Consider the following 22,995-nt stretch of genomic DNA (forward strand, 5'->3'; position numbering starts at 1 on the left):
TTGATTTCTTAAAAAATAAAAAAGGCAAAAATAAAACACAGATCTAGAAAATGACATTAAACCAATATATAGCTTAATGAAAGGCAGCCACCCTTGTAATCATCACCCAGGATCGAGAAATAGACGTTTGCCAGTCACCCTGAAAAACCTTCCATTTGTCCCATCCCAGTCATCCCTCCTTTTTCCCTCCCAAGTAACCACTATCCCGACTTTCATAGTGTTTCATTATACTTTTATCACCCAACATACCCCAGGTACTAAAATATAGTCCTGTTCATTTAAAAAAAAATCTATCTTTTAAGTCTCTTTTAGTCGATGGGTTCCCCTCTCCACCCCCTTTCTTTTCCTTGTAATTTATCTACTGATGAACTGGGGCCATCTGACCTATAGAGTTTCCACAATCCGGATTTTGCTGATTGCATACACGTGATGTGGTTCAATTTGTTCCTCTTTCCTCTGTGTTCCTGCAAAATGGCAGCTGGATCCAGAGGCTTGGTGAGACTTTGGGTTCCAACCTCTGGCAAACTACAGGTGATGGTGTGTCCCTTGATCAGGAAGCACATAATCTCTGGTTGTGTCCCCTTTCACAATGTCTGCTGCTGTTGAAGTTCAAGGTCTAGATCAGTTAATTCATTGGCAGAATCGCGAAACAGCCATGTGTTAATTCTATCATTTCATTTATTGGCTGGAATATGTTTATAAAAAGATGTTTTCCCTTATTAACTATTTGTTTACCTAGGGGTATAGGTCATATAGGAAAGGCAAGTTAAATGCTTTATTTACCCATTTTTAAGATAATGAACTGGTTCCTATCATCCTCTAAATTTGATTTTAGGTGTCATTATGAATGTGTGAGTTTATACATTTGGTGAGTTTCAATCAATTGCAACTGTTGTCTTTACTGTTACACTTATTGTCCCGTGGGAGCCTCTTCAAGTTAAATCCTGAGTCCTTTTGACAAGACCCTAATAATTTTTGCCTCCTTGCTATCTAGTATGAAAGAAGAAACATTCCAAACACTCCTTTTCACAGAAAGAACTCTACGTCATTTTAAATGATTCAATCTGCCCCCCAAAAAGGATATATGCAAATATACAATGAGGTCTACCTGTATCACATTTCCTCAAGATTTCACCAACACGTTTTCAATTCTTTCTGCTTTATATAATAACACTGCATATTTTTTCAATGTGGACAAATAGTTACATGCATAACTGAATTGCTTTTAATCCACTCAACTATTCTAAAGCACTTTATAAACTTTAAAACAATTTTGTTGGAAAAAAGGAGCTCCTCTATGATGCTAACCCAAAGCAGGACTCAATAGAAATAATTACAAAACAGAGGTTTTTATATTAGTAAACATGAACATGTACCACTAATACTAGAGTAAAAACAAGCTAACCACAAATTGACGGGGGAGAAAAAAAAAAATCAGATTCCTAACTAGTATTTTCCTACCAGAATTCTAAACAAATGAGAGAAAAATCTTTTGCTTTACCCAAAACAAATTGCTGTGGGAAAAAAAATACTACCTCACGGACAGCTGAAATTATAAATGTGCTGGTTAGAAATCCCATCATGAGAGGATGTTATCTTAGGATATTGTGCTACAAACGTTAAGACTACAAGCTGGAAAATATGTTTAAGGGGAATGGTTCCCTGGAAACCAAAATCAGGTATAGTACTCAGCTCAACCAATCAGAACAGAATCTTTCTTGATCTTGTTTTGGATAAGGTACAAATGTTTCCCTTGCATGCACCTGAACTGGGAAGACGAAAAGAGAGCTGGAGGCCTTTCCTCTCCTATCCTGGCAGCCCCGTGTGCCACCCAAACATGCAGCGTCGCATGCCTCGGATGAATCCTCCGTGTGTCTGACCGCCCACTGACCTGTGGGTTAAGGCCGGGGCCCTTTATCCTTACAGTCTCATCACCTAGGCCAGCCCCTGGCACAACCCGTGTAAATAAAGCATGGTTACTGAAGGAAGTGATGAGGGAATAAAGAAGGGGAAAAAACAGACTGAGAAGAGATCTCGGGTCAAGCACCAGCTGCCACAAGGAGCCAGGTGAATGTGGTAGGTGCTGTCAGGGACACAGAAGAGTGCTGATGAGATATCCGCATTCCTTTATTACTTACTCCCACAACAAACCCTTTTTTGGCTCACCTACTATGCGCATCCCACTGGTGCTCACGGCTCGGAGTTCAGCAGTGAGCCAGCCTGGCCCTCACGATAATGCTGTCAAGCTTCCATTTACAGCTGAAGACAGGTTTTCCCGTACTAATTATGTGAATTTGTCCAGTAGTAGGGTTTCAAAATGACTCACTACAAATGCTGGTCAGTGTTAGAAATCCAAACAGACAAAAGATCTGTAAAAACAATCCACCTGCATGCCAAATCTTGAAAAAATTCAGAGCTATGTAAGGCAAAACAGTAGCTGTAGACCGTATGTTTCTTATTTACAACATTTTCATTGAAGCAATGAATACAAACTATTCTATAAGAGCTATTTATTTGCTCTTTATGACAAGCTTTGTTAAAAAAAAGATACATAAATAAATTGTTAGCTGCACTGCCTCATGCAACTTATTTCTATGCATTCGGTAACAGTCAAGCTCTGAATAAATCACCGATAGCTCAAATTTCAACCCCGATGTTATCTTTAACATATTAAAATATATTGCACTTCAGTCCAATATCATAAAACAGTCATGACAAAGGCTTTTAGCACAACATATCATAATGAGAAAATAAGGAAAAGTAGCCATTTTCCTTATTATGTTATAAACTAGAATGCTATTAAAATATATGTCACCATGATACTTATTCTTCTGTTAAGTCAAAACATGTCTTCCAAAACCCAGCAAAAGTCTGAGGACACAGCTGCCGGTCCTGTTTCCACAAGTGTCATGGTGGGGGTGTGGGGAGGGTATCTTAGAAAAGGCTATAAAGGACTTGAGCCCCATTTCAAAAGCATAACTGATTATTCTTTAATGACTGCCTGGGCTGTGCTCACCCAGGGAGGAGAGCTGCCGGGAAAGCTGTGCAAAGAAAAAAGCTTTCTTGACAGTTCCTTAACACGGAAGTTGGAATTTTCCTTCCAAAATAAATGCATGAAGAAATGAATTATCTGATAAAAGTCAGGAAAAGATAAGTTTCTCTTCAACCAACTGTGTGTAAATGTGAATTTTGTCACAGCTCTCATCTGTCCGCCCAGGGGTTATAGTAGATGGTGGCAATCTTCTTTCTGATGCAGCTTGAATGACAGAAGCTGTGCTTGAACAAAACACCAGCCCTCAAAAGGAGGCAGGGCACACCGGACATCATTTGGAAGTTAAGTAAACCACAGCTGACTGATTATGGTCTAATAAAATAAAATTCTTCTTCATAAGAATCACGTGTGAGGAGAGAAAGCACATTAAGAAAGCTCTTTTCACAGTAATTCTTTCAACATTTGGTTAATAAGGACCTACTAAGTGCCAGGCTCTTCCAGGAGGTGAGACTGCCCCGAAGTCTCTATCCCCAGGAATCTTACTTTTGGGGAAGGAAATGGGCAATAAACAGTAAATATATAAAAGACACATGCAACTTTCTAAATGACTTTACACTTGCTCAGCCTTTAGCATTTCTTAATAGTGCCACTGAAAAAGAGAAAACTATTAAATAAAAGTTGCATAAGGAAATAAATACCACATGTCAAATTTATAGCTCCTTCATTCAATTCACTTACAGGGAACCAGAGGGTTTCAGTCATATAACATGTCCCCAAGAGACACCGTCACAGTCCCTCAAAACCTTTGATGCTCGGCTTGTGGGGCTCAGAAATGGGGGAAAGTGAAATATTTACACTGCAACAGTGAGTGCTTCACGGCCTCTACCTCATCATGGAGAAATGGAGAGGACAGAATTCACATGTCTCGCTGGGGTAAAAGGTGAGGCTGCTTAGAGTGAGGTGACAGGCACCAGGGTTCTGGCCACCATAGGGCTGAAGAAGTGCTATCTGTGCCTCCCTGTAACCATTCTCAGGTTACCCACTGGGAAGGGCAGTGATGCCCAGAGACCCTTGCTAGACAAGTGGGATGTGTCACCAGGGCCTGTCAGGCCAGGACCCAGCTCCTGGGAAGAATCTGCTTACCCTGAAATTATACTCAACTTGCTGTCAGAGAGAAGTCAGTGACCCCTATGCAGTCTCAGCAACTCAAGAGTCTACCAATAGTCAGGTAAAACATGGGTTACTGGAATACAACCAACTGGATTTCTAAATTAAAACTCCTACTTAATTGGAGAGAGGCCTGTCAGTATCAAAAATTTGTTCCAAAAAAAAGCAATTTTCAGGTAGGATGAAACAACTCTAAATCTCTGCTTAAAAGTCATCTTTTTTTAAAAAAATATTTTATTTATTTATTTGTCAGAGAGAGAGAGGGAGAGAGGAAACAAGCAGGGGGAGCAGCAGAGAGAGAAGCAGGCTCCCTGCTGAGCAAGGAGCCCAATGCGGGACTCGATCCCAACACCCTGAGATCAGGACGGGGGCCAAAGGCAGCTGCTTAACCAACTGAGCCACCCAGGCGCCCCTCATCTTAAGTTCTTAAGTTTTACTTAAACTGTGTTTTGAAAAGTTTGTAGTGGCAGCCCTTTTAAAGTAGTCTGAACTCCAAGTTGCTAGCTGACGACCTCAACTACTATGGCACGTATTCCTGAGTTTAGGTATCATATATTACAACATTTAAGCTAGTAGCTAGCATCTAAGATATGGCGGAAGAAGTAGTTTTCTCTTTGAGAGGTTGGATATGGTTACCCTCTGAACATCACACCCTTCTAGGTAGAGATGAGGTATTCGGCTTTCTTTCTAATTCTGCTTGAGGGACCTAGAAGAGCTCTGAGAAGTAGGAAGCGGGAAACCAGACAGAAGATGCTTTCTTGTTCTAAGGAATGCTTCCTCAGGAAACCAGCCAAGAGTTATAAGGAGGCTAAGAAAAGGCAAGACTGGGACTCTCTAGGTACCTGAGGGATCCCTGTCATTAGAACCAGAAGGGGTAAAGAATGAAGGTGTGGAAGATTAACCCACTAATTCTCAGTGAGAAAGAAACTAGATAATTAAATTGTACCAAGAGGCATCTTTCTTATACTTCTTGTAAGTTTAAGTTTCTTGTATTCCTTATTTTTCTTAAATCCAGGTATGTGTGTGTATATGTGTGCCATTTTTAAGAAAAGAGAAGTCAAAGGACATTGCTGACTACACTTACAACGTGACCAAAGTCGTAACTTGTAGGCACAAAACTGGGTTATCTGCACTCATCTTCTAGCAACACTCACAAAACACAGACTCAGTTCTTAAATGGTATACATTCCTCACAAAAGCCACAGAGAAACTCCTCAAGAGAATCACAGAAAAGGTCAGCAAAGGGGACTTCCTGAAATGAGTGCCTAATTCATTCAATCACTCCTACTTCCTCTTGAGTTCTAGCCCATGAAGGACAATCCTGAGACACTGCACGATATTTTTTTTTTTTAAAGATTTTATTTATTTATTTGAGAGAGAGAGAATGAGAGACAGAGAGCACGAGAGGGAAGAGGGTCAGAGGGAGAAGCAGACCCCCGCTGAGCAGGGAGCCCGATGTGGGACTCGATCCCAGGACTCCAGGATCATGACCTGAGCCGAAGGCAGTCGCTTAACCAACTGAGCCACCCAGGCGCCCAACACTGCACGATATTTTAATACTGAATAAAGAAAGCCAAGAATTGAACCTGCTTACAAACTTTCATGATTAGTCTACAAATAAACAGACACTAATTTTAAAAAATGCTTAAATGTACAGTTAAGGGATAATTTATGTAACTGATGCCTATCTACTAGTCTCAGAAGACCAAAGGTGTTAAGTTTGTAGACTTTTGGACCCACTGTCATCTACCCTTTATAAAAGCTTCCCCAAGGGTGGCTCAGTTGGTTAAGCGACTGCCTTCGGCTCAGGTCATGATCCTGGAGTTCTGGGATCAAGTCCTGCATTGGGCTCCCTGCTCAGCAGGGAGTCTGCTCCTCCCTCTGACCCTACCCCCTCTTGTGCTCTCTCTCTCAAATAAATAAAAAATGAAATCTTAAAAAAAATAAAAAAAGCTTCCCCAAGGTTATGTCAAGGCTGAAACAAACAAGAAAGTTAGTTAAGATTTAGAATTCTTATAATTCTAGTTAGTGTTTGATGATTTTAAATTAGGAAAGAATGTTGAATTTCATCAAATGCCTTTTCTGAATTTTCATTAAACAACTCATCTGGATATCACTTTTTGTTGTTCCCGTCACTGCTCCCTGGCCGCCCTTCCACCAGTGCTCCAGCCTCTGTAGTTTAAAAAACAAAAACCAGGTTCCTGTGCCCCCAAGCCCTTGATGGTTGAGCTTTCTGAATTCACTTTTTAAAATTCTACATACACCACGGTCCTCCAAAGCATACTTCTTATACCTTATCTTAATCTTCTTCTCTGGGGCACTGAACAGTGCCTGGGGAGTGATTTTGGACAAGTTTCTTAGTGATAACAGTAACCAACCTCCTAAGGTCTTTGCAAGGATGAAGCAAATTGACCTGTGTAATTCAGGTGACAGTGCCTGGCACACAGTAAGTGCTCTAGAAAGGTCAGCTAGGATTATGACTACTGTTGTTGCAATGCTGACCTCTTTTGGCTTCCCTAAGACCTTTCTCCCCTGATCCTCTTCCTACTTCTATACCCTTTTCAGTTTCGTTGATAACTTCCTCATCCTCTATTAGCCCTTAACGTGTTGGAACTTCAAGCACTCCGTCCTCAGCCCTGTCTCCCTACACTTTCCCGGGTTGTCCTCATCCGTACCTATGGTTGCCGCCACCACACTCTGCCCACCACTCCCAGTAGCTCCCTTTAATGCATTCCCCTGCTGAGCTCCAAACTCTCAAGGAAAGCTGTATGCGGATGTTCACAATCACAGTGAAGGCAACACAGCCAAAGCTGCACTCGCTACCTTTCCAAGCTCAGTTCATTTGTCCATTCATCTACATTTACTGAGCAGCACGAGGTGCCAGGCAGAATTCTACCTGCTGCAGAACAGGAAAATACCTGATTCATTTCCATGTGTCCCCATTGCCACTCCCTCAGGTCAGGCCTTCACGATTCTTAAATTAGTTTTCTTTCTATTTACAGCAATAAGTATGAAGAAGAAAATAAAAATTGTCTCTAATTCTAATTCTAGAGATAATCTGGAAGTGTGTTTCTTTCCCTTCTCTGCATATACTTTTTTGTAATTGAGTACATATATATATACAATTTTGAAAGCCATGTATTTATCATAAACATCTTCCTATTTTATTGAAAATTCTTTAGAACATAATTCTTAATAGCTAGTAATATTCTGTTATATAGATGTACCATAATTTTTCTCAGGGAAATGGTTCTCTCTTACTTTTGACTATTGAGAGGGTTTCAGTTTTTTGTTTCTACTATAAACAATGACACTGTGACAGACAACTGTACCAAAACATTAACTCTTTGAGTAACAGAAGTGTGGGGGATTTAATTTTCTCTTGGTATTTTATCTGTGCTTTCTAACTTTCTACTATGAGTTTATACTGCTATAATTGGGGGAAGGGGTGAAAGGAGAAGGGAAGTCCACTCTTTAAAAAACGAATACAAAACATGTTGTTACATTAAATATGAAATTAATGCACAGTGACTAAAGTATATTGATTTCCTTAGAATAAATTCCTTTCCAATGTTTTTGATATATATGTCAAAGTTCTGGAAAACGTCTACCAATTTACACCTTCTCCAGTGTAAATATAACAGCCCACCTATGTCAACTTAGATTTGGCTATATTTAAAAATCTTTGCTAATTTGGTAGGCAAAAAATTATAATCTTGCAGTTATTTGAATTTGCATTTTTAAATCACCAACAATTTTTTTTTTCATATTTTAATGAGCCATTTGTACTTGACAGACTGTGGAGCACCGTGGTCTAGAGTCCAAGTGCTCGGACTCAAACTAGAGCGGTGCCATTTATTGTTTGCATAGCTGTGCCTTGTTTCCTCACCCATAAAGCAAGATTAAAATGTCTCAACCAGTGTTGTGAGGGTGGAATGAGTCAGGACTCTTAGGAAAGTGGCTGGCACACAGTAGGCACTCAGCAAATGTCAGCAGTGCTGCTGCCACCAAAGAGTTTCCTTTTCTGTGCATTCTGCATTCATGGCCTCTGCTCATTTTTCTATTAAGGTTTATGCTTTAACGCTATCAAACCTTTCCTTTTAAATATTCGTTTAAATACTATAGCTGTCAAAGCTTTGCCTGGCATGTTTGTTGCAAACATCTTTCCCATTATGTTTGCTTTTAAATATTAATACTTTTTACCATATAGACATTTTACCTTTTTACATAGTCAAGCCATCTGTATATTCTTTTGTGATTTCTTTCGCTGCATTAACACTTTGTGCTAGGATGTCCTAGACCATCCAAAGACCAGAGAACTGTATATCCTTTCTTCTTCTACTTTCGAAGTTTTTGTGTTTTCATTTTTTGTTAATCATCTAAATCTTTTTTTTTTTTTTTTAAAGAGAGGGAGCAAACAAGCAGGGGGAGGGGCAGAGGGAGAGAGAGAATCTTAAGCAGGCTCCACGTCCAGCATGGAGTCCGACACAGGGCTTGATCTCACGATCCCAAAATCATGACCTGAGCTGAAATCAAGAAATCAAGAGCTGGACACTTAACCACCCAGGCACCCTGGATCATCTAAGTCTAAATTACAAATATGGAAATGTGGAAAGACAGAATAAAACCTTGTGGTGGTGCTGATCTGGAATGCAAGGTTACAATATGAACTCATGACTGGGGTGTGTGGTGTGGGGTGTGGGGTATGGTGTGTGTGTGTGCACGTGTGCATGTGTGTAGACAGAGATGGGGATGAGAAGGAATCTCAGATTCCAGGAGAAGAGAGATGGGGTATCAACTTCAACCTTGACAGTCACTCCTTCCACTACCCACTTAAGTTCTGAGCAAAGAATCACAAAACCCATAAGGTGGTTTATGAGTGGGCCAGGAGTTGGTATTGTTTAGTCACTTTGGCCAAGCTCCACAAATGACCTCCTGGGGAGCCCTGCTCTGCAAACCCCAGACAGGCTGTTCCAGGAAGAGTAAGACAACAACTTATTCCAAGGGCAGCATTTGGTCCCATGGATGACCATTCCCCCTCTGGACGGTCCTGGAGAACAGTGTTCAAACTTTTGGGATTTGCAGCTTTTTATATACATTTACACATTTCACATCATATGGCACCCATGTCTCTAATCCAGTGTGTAAGTAGGCAGCTGGGCAGCTACAGCCTTCTTCCCACTGCTCTTGTCTAAGCTTCCTAAACTGGCAGTTACTATAGACAAAATATTTTCCTGCCGTACAACTTTTATTTGAATTACTGAAAATACATCCCCTGACCAAAAGATCCTCAGGCTCATGTACAAAACAGAAATAAAATAAATCTAACAATTAAAATGTCCCTTAAAAAAAAAAACAAACGCACATTTTAGAAAACCAGTAACCTTGGTTATCTGTTTTGCCCTGAGTTCTGAATTATGAGGCTGACAAGGATTATGAGAGGTCATGTGGTTTATCTCCTTACTCTGCAAGATTGGATCTAAATCATTCTAGAAAGATATTTATCTACTGTTATTTTAAGTAACTCCAAAGAAGGAGAGGCTACCAATTTTTTCAGCAGCCTACTCTATCTTCTTTAAAACTTTGTGGCCAAGGATTTTTTTGTTTTGTTTTGTTTTAAATTGAATTTCTATTGGGTTTACACCAGTTCCCATTTTCATTGAGTATTGTAAAATTCTTCCCCCAGTTTCCTCTTCTCTGAAGGAGTAACACCAAGCCCTTTTCAACTTTATTCAAATAATTTACCACATTCCTTACCCCACCCCAGCATAGGGGCAATGTCAAGGGTACAGGAAGAGAAAAATCTAAAAGTTACACCCTCAGCAGCACTGTACTACCCAGACACACGGTAATGGATGGCATTCATCATGATGGCCCTGAGCAATCTAGAAAGGTTCCAATGAGTTCCAGAGTTCTGGTTTAAAAATACAGGGTAGACTCAAATACAGAAGGGAACGTCTTTGTTCCTGGGTTGTTCTCCTATGTAAAAGGCTTCTCTATTAGATCATGCTGTACAAATAAGATGCTACTGTATTTAGAAACTTGCATTTTTATCCATTAAGTAGTAATCCCTTTTTAAATTTTAGGTAGAAAATCACTGTGGGCAGTACCATGTATCACTTGGAAGATTCCATTCAAATCAAGAAAAATACATTGAATGCAGATTACTGATCATACTGTCTTACTATTGAAAACAAAGAAGGTATCCAAGGAGTTTACAGTCAGTTGGAAGTATGACACATCAGTTATCACCACTAAAGCAGGCGTTGCGTCTAAGTGCTATGCTACAGAGATAAGGAGCCAAGAAGGGAATGAGATCAATCTCCAGGAGGTGGGATCAAATAGAAGAGGTTCTTGATCCGGCTCTTAAAAATGGGTAGGATTCTGAACAGACGAAGGCTGGGGAAGGAGGAAGTGGTCACTTCAGGAAAGGGACTGCATAGACAAAGAATGGAAATACGGAAACATGCTCAGAATATTTGAGGAAAAAGAGATTAGCAGATGAAAAAGCCTAAAAAAAATTAGCTGGAAGTAGGTGCTAGGATACCTTGAATACTGAGCTCTGGAGTTTGCCTTATTCTGTAGGCACGCAGATGCTAAAAGTACCAAAAGGTTAAGGCTTGGACTGTTGCTATGCATATCAGAAACCATAATGTTTATGCAACAACTTATAAATGGTGGCCACACAAAAAAAGGGATTTGCTCATAGAACGATTACATCTAGAACTCTGTAAAATAAAAATGGTGACCTCCTGGTAAGATGGCCCTCCATGGGAGAACTAGATCAGGAAACAAAGGATAAGACTAAGAAAATGAATTAATAACTAGAAATGTTAACTGAAAATATAAAAATAGTCGATAAATAATACTTCAAAAAAAGAACAGTATTCTCAATGTCAACAGATTGTGCAAATCTGTCCCAAACTGCTATACAGTCGTTTTATACCCCAACTTTAATATTTCAATATCTAGTAATAAAGATTTGGACTCAACGTATTTCTTCATGATTTTCCTTGAGCACATTTATATTGTGGTTTTTGCATTTGATGTACCTTATGAAGATTATGCAATTTCCTAAATTTTCCTTCTTTCAGTTTAAAATCAGACAAACTACAATCTGGTAATGAAGAAGCACACAGTTCCTAGTGACAGATTTTTACATGGTCAGAAATTACTATTATCATGGATACTTGGCCTTTGTGTTATCTGGGTATTTTGAAATGAATTCTGCCAATGTAACCTTAGCACTCCATTTACACACCCCATATAATATAAACAAGGAGGAAAAAAAACTACCCATATTTTTTACATTATCCTATGCATCCTTTTGTATATCATTCCAATTTTAATTGAAGAGACTCTAAAGATACAAATGTGTATAAAAAATATTTCTTGGGCAACCTTCTAGAAAAAAACATTGTATAATTTCCGTAATAGAAAAAGGGAAATTAACAAAGTAAGAGAGTTATTTCTACTAGAAAGACTCAAAGGATAAGCCACCTAAAGAATTGTTTTTCTAAGTAGAAATATCCCTTTCTTGCTCTGTACTGGTAAGATTATAGGTAAAATTTTAGAAAGCTGAAAATCCTTTTAAATAATACTTCCGTTAGCTCTAATCACAAATAATTGCCTCTTCTGGTGCTAATGAGTATGAGCGCCACGGAATGGAATGGAATTCTGCCGGTTCATTCAGGGTCATGGCTTTGTGAGCTGGTGACACTGCCGAGAAATCTAGTCTCAATTTCCTAGAGCACAATAAGTGAGCAGCAGTAAATTTTTCACTTGAGGAAGATTTTCTAACCTATGTAAATATAAAGAGAAAGCCTATTATCTACTGATAAAAACAACAAAGTACATTAAATAAAGTTTTATGTGTTATTCTTTCCTTTAACAGCCATCAGCTCCCTGGGTCATGAAAGTAAGTAAAGCACTTCACTTACTGAAGTCAATGAGAAACCGTCCAAATCCTTGCCTTTGGTGCTGGGGCATGATCATTATGCAGGAGACATTATACTTCTGCTGGCAAAGCTTTTCCTGAGGGAAGGAGAAACAGATCAAGTGTGTCAGAGCTCTGCTGAAGTGGGCAATTCCCTGCACCTGCCACCGTCCTTGTACAATAGTTCACTAAGGTGAGCCCATGTTTTAGGTCAGGATCAAGCAGAATACCCCCATTGTGTTGATCAATCAAACTACCAGCTAACTACAAACCATCAACTCCAGGCACGCCTCTCAATTACGCCTTTATGCCTGAAAGTTGGTAGCATAAAATATGAATAACGAATCCAAGTAAACATGAGCCAAATGAAACAGAACACAGACAGTACGCAAGAAATGATTTCCTTGCTCAAACAACTTGGGAGATGGGGGAAGAACACCAAACATCCAGAGAGTCACCCAGAGGGGTAAGGTAGGACTGAGCCGGCTACCCTGCTGAACAACTTACAACTCTGTGACAGCAATCTGTCTTTTGCCTTTCACCAAATGCCCCAGGGAAACGAAAACAGCGTACGGGTAGGTAGGTCTGCGCAGATATTATTTCTCTTATGAATAAAAGGTCAAAGTAAAAAGCAAGAGAAATAATTAATCTGCATTTCAAACTGGGAAAATAAATCAAAACAAAAAGACTGGGGCAATAAGAAACCCCAAAGCCTCCACACAAAAGTGAGGCCAAAATATTACCAACACTATGAAACCAGAAGGAAGATTGGGAAGAATATAGCGGGAAACAGTTCCTATAGTTAAGGAAAAATTTGCAATTTTCATGGGATGTGGCATCAGGGCAGCAGTATTTTATTCAGAGTACACAGAAGCAGCCAAAGCCTGCACAGAGAAGATCTGGAAAAGGCTTTTGAGGTTGTGAATGCTCTGGCCAAATATAAACCACAAATAAGATTGACCACAAATGGTACTAACCACATGAAAGAATTACTTCAGAACACCCAGATCTTTAATGAACCTATTTGAAAGATCACAGGAAATTGTGGAAAAAACCCTACAGGGCAGAATTAGAGATTTCTTTGTGAAAAAGATGTGCTCCCAACATTTGCACATTTGTAGCTGTCCTTGGAGTCTCTAAGAGATGAGGAGGAAGAAAAAATGTGTGTCAGTTTCCCTAAGAAACTGGATTGCAGAGGCTAGTGTTCAAATAATTAGTCTTCTTGGCAAAGTTAGACAAATGGGTCACTCTATCTAAAGAGAGACGTACTCTGGGTGGAAAGGACTCATCCTTTATGCCATTCTTTTCTTTGCCCCAAACTATTCCTACCTTTCGATTTTGTAAGCCAGCCCAACCCTCCCCTGCACCCCACTCCCACCATGTGACACACGTTACAACAGCTAAATTCCAATCTATGGATAAAATAACCGTTCCCTCTTTCCCTCCTGTTTGGAGTCCTCTATTATCTGCCTGGAAACTCATATGCATATAATGACTTAACGCTGAACTTTTCTAGGTCATGTTGGCCATTCTCTAGCTCTAGAATTTGGTTTAAGCATAACCCCAAAGGGCCATAGTCCTTCACACTCCAATTGACACATTTAGAATATGGCTTAATTTGCATGTATCTAGACTTTTAAAATGATTTTTTTAAGATTAATTTTTGTTTTGCTACACTGCCAAAGAATGAGTTTTCCATGTACAGTAAGAAATGATAGTGGTTGCTGCCATGCTGTAAAATAAAAGTTTTACTTGTTCCAGGTAAAATGCTGGGTCCCCTGGGAGAAGAGAGGCGGAGACTAAAACTGTAAGATTCACCATCAACGGTAGTACACCCATTGAGACAAGGACAGCAGATACCATTAAGCATCTACATTTAAACATGGACACATTGGTGCTCGCTTCGGCAGCACATATACTAAACATAGACACATTGAAAGAAACACCATTTTCTTTCTTTCTTTCTTTAAAGTAGGCTCCACGCCCAGCATGGAGCCCACTGTGGGGTTGAACTCAAGACCCTGGCTGGCTGAGCCACCCAGGCACCCCAAGAAATGCCATTTTCTAAGAGGATGGACCATCCTGACCACTATTTTTTTTTTTTTTTAAGTAATTTCTACCCAACGTGGGGCTCAAACTTACAACCCTGACGCCCAGAGTTGCATGGTCTACCGACTGAGCCAGCCAGGCAGGCACCCCATGACCACTATTCCTTTTAACTCATTGGAGAAAAAGATCTTTATAAACCTATACAAAAGGTTAAGATGTTTTATGCATTATATAAATAGATTTCCTATTTATTGTTTTATTTTGTGTTACTTCTCTGTCATCTTTTTTAACCTGTTGTGTGCAAATTAACTTTCGTCTTTTTTGTTTTGGAGTCTTACCAAATATGTGTATTAAAATATTGAGGCTAGTTCTCATGAATGCTATCACTTATTTATATTTTTGTTTATGACCTCTGGGTTGATTCTAAAATTTAGAAAAACTGCAGTTTGCAAAGGACCTTCATATATACTCTGTCTTTTGATATTCCATGAAAATGACACTTCCATAAGGCATTCCATTTATTATGCAAGAGTAGAGTCATTAAAATTCACTTATCACCTAATACGCAAAACTGTATCATAAAATAAATAAAATACAGGGTTCAGATCATTGACTGTGTGCACGGAACTCTTGTAATTACCATCCTGGCACATTGAACTATCTCCTAGGTGCCTAAGAAAAGTTAAGCTTATTACCTGGTAAATATCTCCAAACTCAGTGTTCCCTTATTGCATGTGAGTTATTATCAGAAGCCTTTGTACAGAGGAATGTGAAGATAAAAGACAAACTATATCCACTCAGTATGTCAAGGGCTTCCCTATGTTAACAGCTGGAGATACTTAGGCTTTCTAAAGGTGAGGCTTCTTCAGATCTTAAAACAGTAGCATAAAGAGTTAAGAGACAAAAGAGTAAACCTTGTCATTATATCACCTTGACTGTCCAAATGCCAACGTTCCAACTCACTGAGCTCCTGATGACCACAGAGGGAATACAAGGAGGGGAAATGAGAACCATCTCTTAAATGCTACCCTACGCTGAAACCTTCATGTTGACACCACTGAGAGGGGGCAAGGGAAATAAGCTTAACATTTAAAAAAATCAAAGATGCTAGGTGGTCTGCAAGGCAGCAATTATAATGTTACATGGCTGTTAAAAGTCAAGAGAGCAAACACTGCTGAGGTCCTTTACACACTTTCTAGGCACGATGTTTATTGTTTTGTTTTGTTCTGTTTTTTAAAAATAAGCTCTGAACAAGAACCTGAGCTTTTCAGAAGTATGTTTCACTTACTCAAATTACAGTCATAAAAAAAACCCCAAAAAACCCTGTTCAAAGAATTGGGCTCTACCAAAAACATTTTGAATAAGAAAATGAAGGTCATACTGGCTCTTGTTTTACCTTAGAGAAGTATCCAACCAGATGACAGCCCTTTTCATCATTTTTTGTAAGGACATAAAAAAGGAATGGCTCGACATCATAATACAACGTTTTGTGGTCCAGGAAGAGCTTGGCTAACAAGCAAAGGTTTTGGCAATAAATTTTGCTCATATTCCCATCAACCTAGCAAAGAGAAACAGACAACATTATTTAACATAAAAATACCGCTCAATATAAAATTATTTTTATATGGTATTTTGGAAAGCATATAATTTTATTTCCAAATCCCAAACTGAGAGATTAAACTACTCCATTAAACAAGTATAAAGTCAACCAGAAAACAGCCGTCACTTGGCAAGTAAGAATTCCACTTTTTCTCTTAAATTAGGGTAAATTTAAGTTAGCTTAAATCTCTCTTTAGGCTACCTGAAGAAAGCCGAAACCACTAATGAAAGAGTCATCATTCTTATTTGCAATTTACTACAAGTAAAAAACGATCAGGCATGTCCTCTCTTTTTGAACCAAATAAATCTGAATTAAAGAAACATAAACACATCAAAATACCGCTCAAGTAAGTCAAACTTTATGTTGTTTTCAAAAGGACTTCATGTAAAAATAAAATAAATGAACAGTATTATTCTGATTCCTTGGAAGTGTAGATGAGCAAAAGAGGATTCCATTTTGGTTTTATCCCAAGCATCATTTTAAATGTAATTGGAAGAGATAAAATTTCTATGTTGGGAATACTTACAGAGAAAGTGAGATGAATTTCAACCTACAATAAGTACCATGATTACAGTCTACTTCTCTTCAAAATAAAAGAATCAAGCTGTGATACTGATGGTTATAGACAGGAGGCTAGGCACAGATGCCAATTTCTTTGATCAAATGTAGTTACTTGTTGAAAACCAAAAGCACAGCAGATTCAAGAATTTCCCTAGCACTATTCTTAGGGGAAATGGATATTTGCTAACCAGAGCTCTGTAACAACGATTTTGACCGTTCTCCAGTCTCCTGTGGACCATACAGGTTCTCATATTGCGCAAATTATTTTTAGACTTCATATAACTATTTCCCTTGGATGAAACCTAGGTCCCACGCATAGCAACATAATCAAATATGGGCAACGGACACAGAGGATACAATTCTCTCTTTAATTAAAGGAAGTTTTTATGTATTTGAGAGTCCGGTCCTTTCGGAAATGGTAGGACATTACAAAAAGGAAAGACAGAGATGTAGGTGTTGATGAGCCAGAAAAACAGACGATGATGCTGAAGCAAATTCTTATCAGTTGTGTAAGGCCTAATATGCATGCTTTCAAGAGGGATAAAGACAGGAAAGTATTAATTTATGATTACTCTTCATTTATTGTAAAAGTTACTTAGGAAACTACTAAGAGAAAAGTTTCTTATATGTTGTTCTCTAAGTATTAACTTGGATTCTAGAATAGGGATCTTGGCACAGATAATCCAATTCCTTCAAATATTTTTATGCATAAATTTTACTAATTTGTCTTTCATTTTTCCCCTCTGATCTTGGTGATGGTTCAAAAGCACCTGCAGACCATTGCTATCAGACTACCAAGATTGACTCTCTTATCCCGGAGAAGACTCTCCCAGGATTTGTGAGAGCTTAAAGCCCACACGCAGGTTCATGCTGATTTTCTTCACCGTTACTTAAAGGCAACAACGTGTTTTGTCCTTTGGGAAACAAAGAGACAGTGATTTTCATTTCATTTCGGTTTTAAGAAAGTATCCAAGGCATGAAGGAAGGATCCAACAGGAAAGTTGAACTTGTGACATTAGTTCTAAGCCTCAAATGAGAATAGCTCTGTTGTCTCACCTGGTGGGGGCTGACTGAGTAACGTCCCAAGATGAACTAAATGACTTGCATTCAGCATTCCCTCTAGCCCAGGGGGCCTCAATGGGAGTACTTTTGCCTCCCAAGTGACACTATGTCTGGAGAAAATGTTGCTTGTTACAGCTGGAAGCAATGTGGTACTACTAGCATTTAGTGGGTAGAGGCCACGGATGCCACCGAACACCCTGCAATGCACAGGATGCCCCCTACACCGAAGAACTATCTAGCCTGAGTAGTGCATAGTGCCCAGGTTGAGAAACCCTGCACCTATCCTTTCGTAAGTACTAATATATCATTAAATCGTCCCAGCAACAATACCCTTCTTCCTTCAAGCTTACCAAAAGAGCCTGATACAACCACGAAGAAGGTCTTTAAAAAATGCCTAAGACGCAGCTGGAGTTACTGTGTTCTCTGACTGGCCGTCGGAAAAAGTAGCAGGCCCTGGCTTGTCTGTGAGAGGTAGCTTAGTCAATGAGAGAAACCTCTGTAGGACCCTCCCCTATATTAAATATAATGCGAGACATTACCCACCAGAACTAAAGTGAAATGTGGGGCAGAATAATAAATTTCAGTCTGAACAACTCAAAAATAGAGAAACCTAAAGTAAAACTGTATTTCAGAGGAAAAAAAGACATCATGTCTGCTGTGTAAGAGGGCTTGTTCTGAGCACCCATGCATGAAAACCGACATAGGTAACAGAGAAGGGAATTAGGCAGAGCAATGGAAATGCTCAAAGGGAGGAACAAGAATAAAGGAGAGAATGAAGAATCCCTGAGAATAGGCAAGAACATGAAAGAAAGGCTTGGTCTCCTCAAGGTACAAGTGACACAGCTAAACTGGATCCGTGAAACTGACAATAGAACATGATGAAACAATGAAACGATATACAGGCAAAGACCTTCTGCTACTAAATCAGTTCTGAAAACACAAAATGTCTTTAAGAACCCACAATGACAGACACATGGCCACAAGGGGTTCCTGCGAACAGCAGAGTTCTCCAGGGGTGGCCATCTACCCAGATGAGGGGGGCAGTCCCAACATCTGCTAGGGTCTCACCAAAAGGATTATCCACCGTGCCAAGAAATGGATGGAAACACAGGTGGTTGTGTATTGAGGAGATATGTACAGCTGCTCAATTCCCCGGAAGAGTGAGCACCTGCCAGACATTGGCTGGAGCTGCTGAACAAAGCTAATTTCTCCTGCCAAAGAAAGCAGAATTTACAAAGAGCTGAGAAGATCATAAATTCACTGGTGAATATATCTGGTGCAGACAGGGATTTGGGGGAAGACAAAAAAGTTAATGTGATGAAGTAGGAATTCATCATCAATCTAAATGGCTGTTCAATATGGTTAAACATTCCAAAACACGGAGATACTTTAAAAGAGCAGTCTAAATTCGAATGCCAAAATCAAATATACTGTGCACCTTCTAGAAACAAATCAGAACATAACCAACAATTGAAAGAACTAGGTCTCAAAAGCTGAATTTTTTATTTACACATGCTTACCTCAAATACTGAAAGGTCTTTCCTTCGGTAAATTTCATTTGCTGGAGGATGAAACCATCCACATTTCTTTGAGTGTCTTAACAAAATATTTTTACTTTTCATATATTTAAGACAGAATTCACACAGGTAAAGCTTTGGTAATCTGTTAAAATTTTAAAATCAAAGAATCTATCAGATTGATTATACTGTTCAGGAAAAAATATTAAATATTGTTCAATTTTCTCCAAGTCATAATAAAGCTGCAATAGTATTTGGAAGAAGTAGTTTCAAGAAAAGAAAAAGAAAACAGAAAACCAGTAGTAAAGAGAATGTACAAAGCTCACGTTATTTTTCAATATAATAATATTTGCTGCCATCATTTTGTGAACAAATCATTTGTTTCCTTAGAAATGTTATATAGACCAAAAGGTTTTCAGACCTGAAACCACTACTTGAAAAATCAATAAGGATGACCTGCTGTCAGGTGAACATGAGTATTTTTCAAATTTCAGATTTAATGTCATAGTGTGAATAGTATATATGGTCAGTGGTGTAACTGTAATCATCTTTTACTCAGAGGGAAGTGAATTCATTATTTTTAAAAATGATCTGTGTACTTATATAAGGCAGAGAAGTCCTAGAATTTAGTTAACATTTCTATTGATGGATGAGGTAACTTTAAAGTCTTATCATAAACATATATATCTAAAGTAATAAATGTAAAATAAAAAGATCTTGTTTCTACCAATTCCACCGACTCTAAGTAACATTATACAAACAGATTTCTCTCCCATGATGACTTTTTCTCCACCTTTAAAATTGTAACATTTTTAATGTGTGCCCGATCACACTTAAACACTTTGTTAGTCTTGTAAGAAAATGTTTAGAAGCACTTTCTAGGTCTTTGGGGTATAAGAATGGGTAGAATGGTTTTGGGGAAAGTTAGCTACAGCTCTCAGAACACATGACTTATGATTACCCATACCAACTGAAGCTCACAGGTGTTTTTAAAAAGTTGTTCAAGAGCACACAGCCAAGTGATATAAGCTAGAAAGAGAAACCAAGACTCCTGACTCTTACTCTGCCACTTAACTTCTAAAACACCCTCCCCATTTTCTCCAGTAGATGATGGGCCAGACACCAACGTGATGGAGAAAAGGACAATTATCTACTCTAGAAGAAAAGCAAGTTTGTGATTGTCAGAAACTTCACAGGCTAAAACATTTGAGAAGATACTAATAAAGTATATCCTGATATACCTGAAGGAAGAAATCTGTTCACAAGATACCCATTTTTAGACATATTAGTTCAAGACAATTTCACAGCTAATCTTAGTTCAAGACAAAAGAAAACTCTAGGATCATTATTTTCTCTTCATTTTTAACAAGTTAGTCACAAATGGCTCTAAAAGTGCTCTAAAAGTAAAGATTTGTGGAAGGGTCTCTTAAGGTTACCCACCCCCACCTACTTTCTTTCATTTTTCCTTCTTCTGCTACATTTCTGTAAAAAGCTTGAAAACAAAATGTCAGATATCAGAGATAAATGAACAGGTCTAATTAGGAAAATAAACAGGGCAATGAGAAGAAACCACCAACTACTTTACAGTGGCCAGTGTTTTTTCTCCTTATATGGTTTCATCCACAAACAACATTTGTCCAATTAACCAGAGGAGAAAGCATGTAGCTCAAAGGCAAAATTTACAATGCCCGTGTAACTAAGGAGTGGAAGGAGTTTACATAGAACAGTGACAACTACTATAAAAAGACGCTGGCAAAAGTAATAGTTTTGGAAGCGCTTAGACTCAACTATCAAAATTTATGTCCTGAAAATCACCTAATTCCTGCTTCAGAACTGAGAATTCCCCTTCCTCACAAATATGACATTCAACTTATATACCTTCTGGGCTGTTCCATTACCTTGCATATTCCTGTGGGTAAGGCGAGGAGTACCAGGTTTGGATTTCGTATTTCCCGAATTCTATTACAGAAGGGTACCGGCCACAGTCTTCCACTCCACTTTCACACTCTATTTTCTGTCACAGAAAAGAAAAGAAAGGAAATAAAAATGTGTGTATTAGAAGAGGATTTCTTCACTTACCTTTTGGTTCTTTCACCAGTGGATATGAAAACCTACCAAGAACAGACACTAATCTTCATGGGGAATTTTCATGTTGTTGAAAACACATTAGAGGACCTTGTAAAATAATCATCAACTTTGTATAAGATTCATAATAAACAAACTAATACCCTAAGAAACAGTATTACCAAGACAGGAAATGAGTACAAGGTAAATACATACGAATGTCTACTGAACTGGATGAATTTAATGACCTGGTGCAATGCATTAAAAGTGAGTAAATTAGAAGATGATCCGGCTGTTAGACACTCTTATAGTCCCCTGTTCCTCCATGAAGTTAAAAGTGATCCCAACTGTAATTATATCATCAATTGTTAAAGTCTGCAGTTTAATATCCATCTCCTCTTACTTCCCTTACTCCCAAGCAGTAAGCTATATGAGGTTAAGAACTGTGCCTGCCCGATACAGACAAATGTTCATGAGTGAAATGCTGATGTTACCGTACTGGAAAGAAAGGACTTAAAATTTAACAGCATCTTTCAGATAATGGCCTATTGTTCATCAGGTCTATCTATGAACAGCAGAAGTAGGCTGAAAATTTGATAGTATTTAAGGACTTCAGATCAAAGAAACTGGGGGAATTTCTGACATTTATCTTAGCCAAAGGAAAACAATACAAAGGGTATTGTTGGGGCAATGGGGCAGATGAGGAATGGAAATATCCAACAGCCCCTTAAATTAGAAACTGTCAGAAGTATTTAGCCCAAGTGGCTGCTCCTAAAAATAAAGCTTGAGAGCCTACAGGTAGCCCCCCCCACACCAAAAAGAAAGTGAGGTCTGTCTGTGAAGTTTGCCATAGAAACTGAATGTGGTCTACTGATGTAACAAATTCATGCTCCATAATAAATCTGACCTCGAAAAGTCCAAAAGCCTTACCTGTTACCTGTTTTGGTGACAATAAACTACCTGGAGTTACTATTTTAAGTGGAATCATTTAAACAAATTACTGGACAATGAAAATAAAAGTGACTATAACTGATCACGCAACACAATATTGTCTTAATCAATGCCAAAGTGTTAAAATTACGAGACATTTTTCATATGGCTGGCCATCTGTGTTGGAAGAACCATTGGTAAATTTAAAAGCGATGTTCTTTTTAACCATTTAAAACTGCTATTTTCTACATTTCCACAAAAATAATCAGAAATCTGGTCCTTCATACCTAGAAGCATTTTTCCAAATCTGCTTCAACTACTGTTACTCTGGTCTATTTTCTGAGACCAGCTGAGCCCTTATCAACTTTTGAGAGTGGAGACAACTCTATAAAGTCACTCTGCTTTTGAAGCTAGAGTCAACAACAACAATCATGATAACAGTTAAAGGACCACAAAGGATTCTGAGGGGGGATTCACTGTAAAATCAAAGCAGTAATTTCGTAATAGTCACAAATATAAAAATTACGTATTATCCTTGTTACTATAATGCGGTATCCTGGCCTTACCTCCCAAGAAAGTTCCTGGGCCTGCTTAAAAACATCCAAATCCTCTTCAGTAACGGTATCCTTGTTTCCAATCACATTTATATCTGTACTTTCTTGTTTGATGCTTATTTTGATTTCAGTATCTGTCATTTAAAACCAGCAGAAAGTGCATTCACTGACTTGAATCATGAGTAACCACCATACATTACCAAAATGGCACCAAATTAGCATAGTGGGCAAATAGGGATTTTTTTTAAGCTTTATAAGCTTTTATATCTAAGTACTGCTCAAAAGATCCAGCAGTACCCTTTCCCTACCGTACCCAAATTTTTATTTGAATTACCACTGTCATCTTTTTATAGTTTCAACAAACAAACAAGGGAAAGAGCAATACAAAGCAAAAATCATATTTTTCAGCCGAGATTAGAAGTTCTATCAATGTCTAGTTATAGAATTCCCATTATCCCTTTTGAGATTAAAAAAAAAAAAAAAAATTCTACCGCTTTGTCGAAATGACACATTTTTGGTTCTTTTTTGTTGTTGTTGTTTTGGTTTATAAAGGGTAGCCAATG

The 22,995-nt window shown here is 38.5% G+C and overlaps 2 protein-coding genes across 6 annotated transcripts in view; both read right to left on the bottom strand.

Annotated features, from left to right (window-relative positions):
- Nucleotides 1-22,995, bottom strand: part of VDAC2 (voltage dependent anion channel 2) — a 328,221-nt gene that overhangs the window by 172,319 nt on the left and 132,907 nt on the right. The gene's annotated exons all lie outside the window — the stretch shown is intronic.
- The window catches only part of KAT6B (lysine acetyltransferase 6B), a 180,202-nt gene that overhangs the window by 23,008 nt on the left and 134,199 nt on the right, over nt 1-22,995 (bottom strand). For all 5 annotated transcript variants that reach the window (XM_081824053.1, XM_081824052.1, XM_081824056.1 and 2 more), the window contains exons 9-13: nt 22,445-22,566; nt 20,783-20,898; nt 18,888-19,029; nt 15,541-15,702; nt 12,100-12,193 (exon numbers count right to left, since the gene is read on the bottom strand). In XM_081824053.1, the coding sequence (XP_081680179.1) occupies nt 12,100-12,193; nt 15,541-15,702; nt 18,888-19,029; nt 20,783-20,898; nt 22,445-22,566 (636 nt within the window). The remainder of the gene's footprint in view (nt 1-12,099; nt 12,194-15,540; nt 15,703-18,887; nt 19,030-20,782; nt 20,899-22,444; nt 22,567-22,995) is intronic.

This window comes from Leptonychotes weddellii, chromosome 6 (assembly GCF_054177405.1).
Source record: "Leptonychotes weddellii isolate Sample4059 chromosome 6, ASM5417740v2, whole genome shotgun sequence".
In the NCBI taxonomy this organism is placed as follows: Eukaryota; Metazoa; Chordata; class Mammalia; order Carnivora; family Phocidae; genus Leptonychotes; species Leptonychotes weddellii.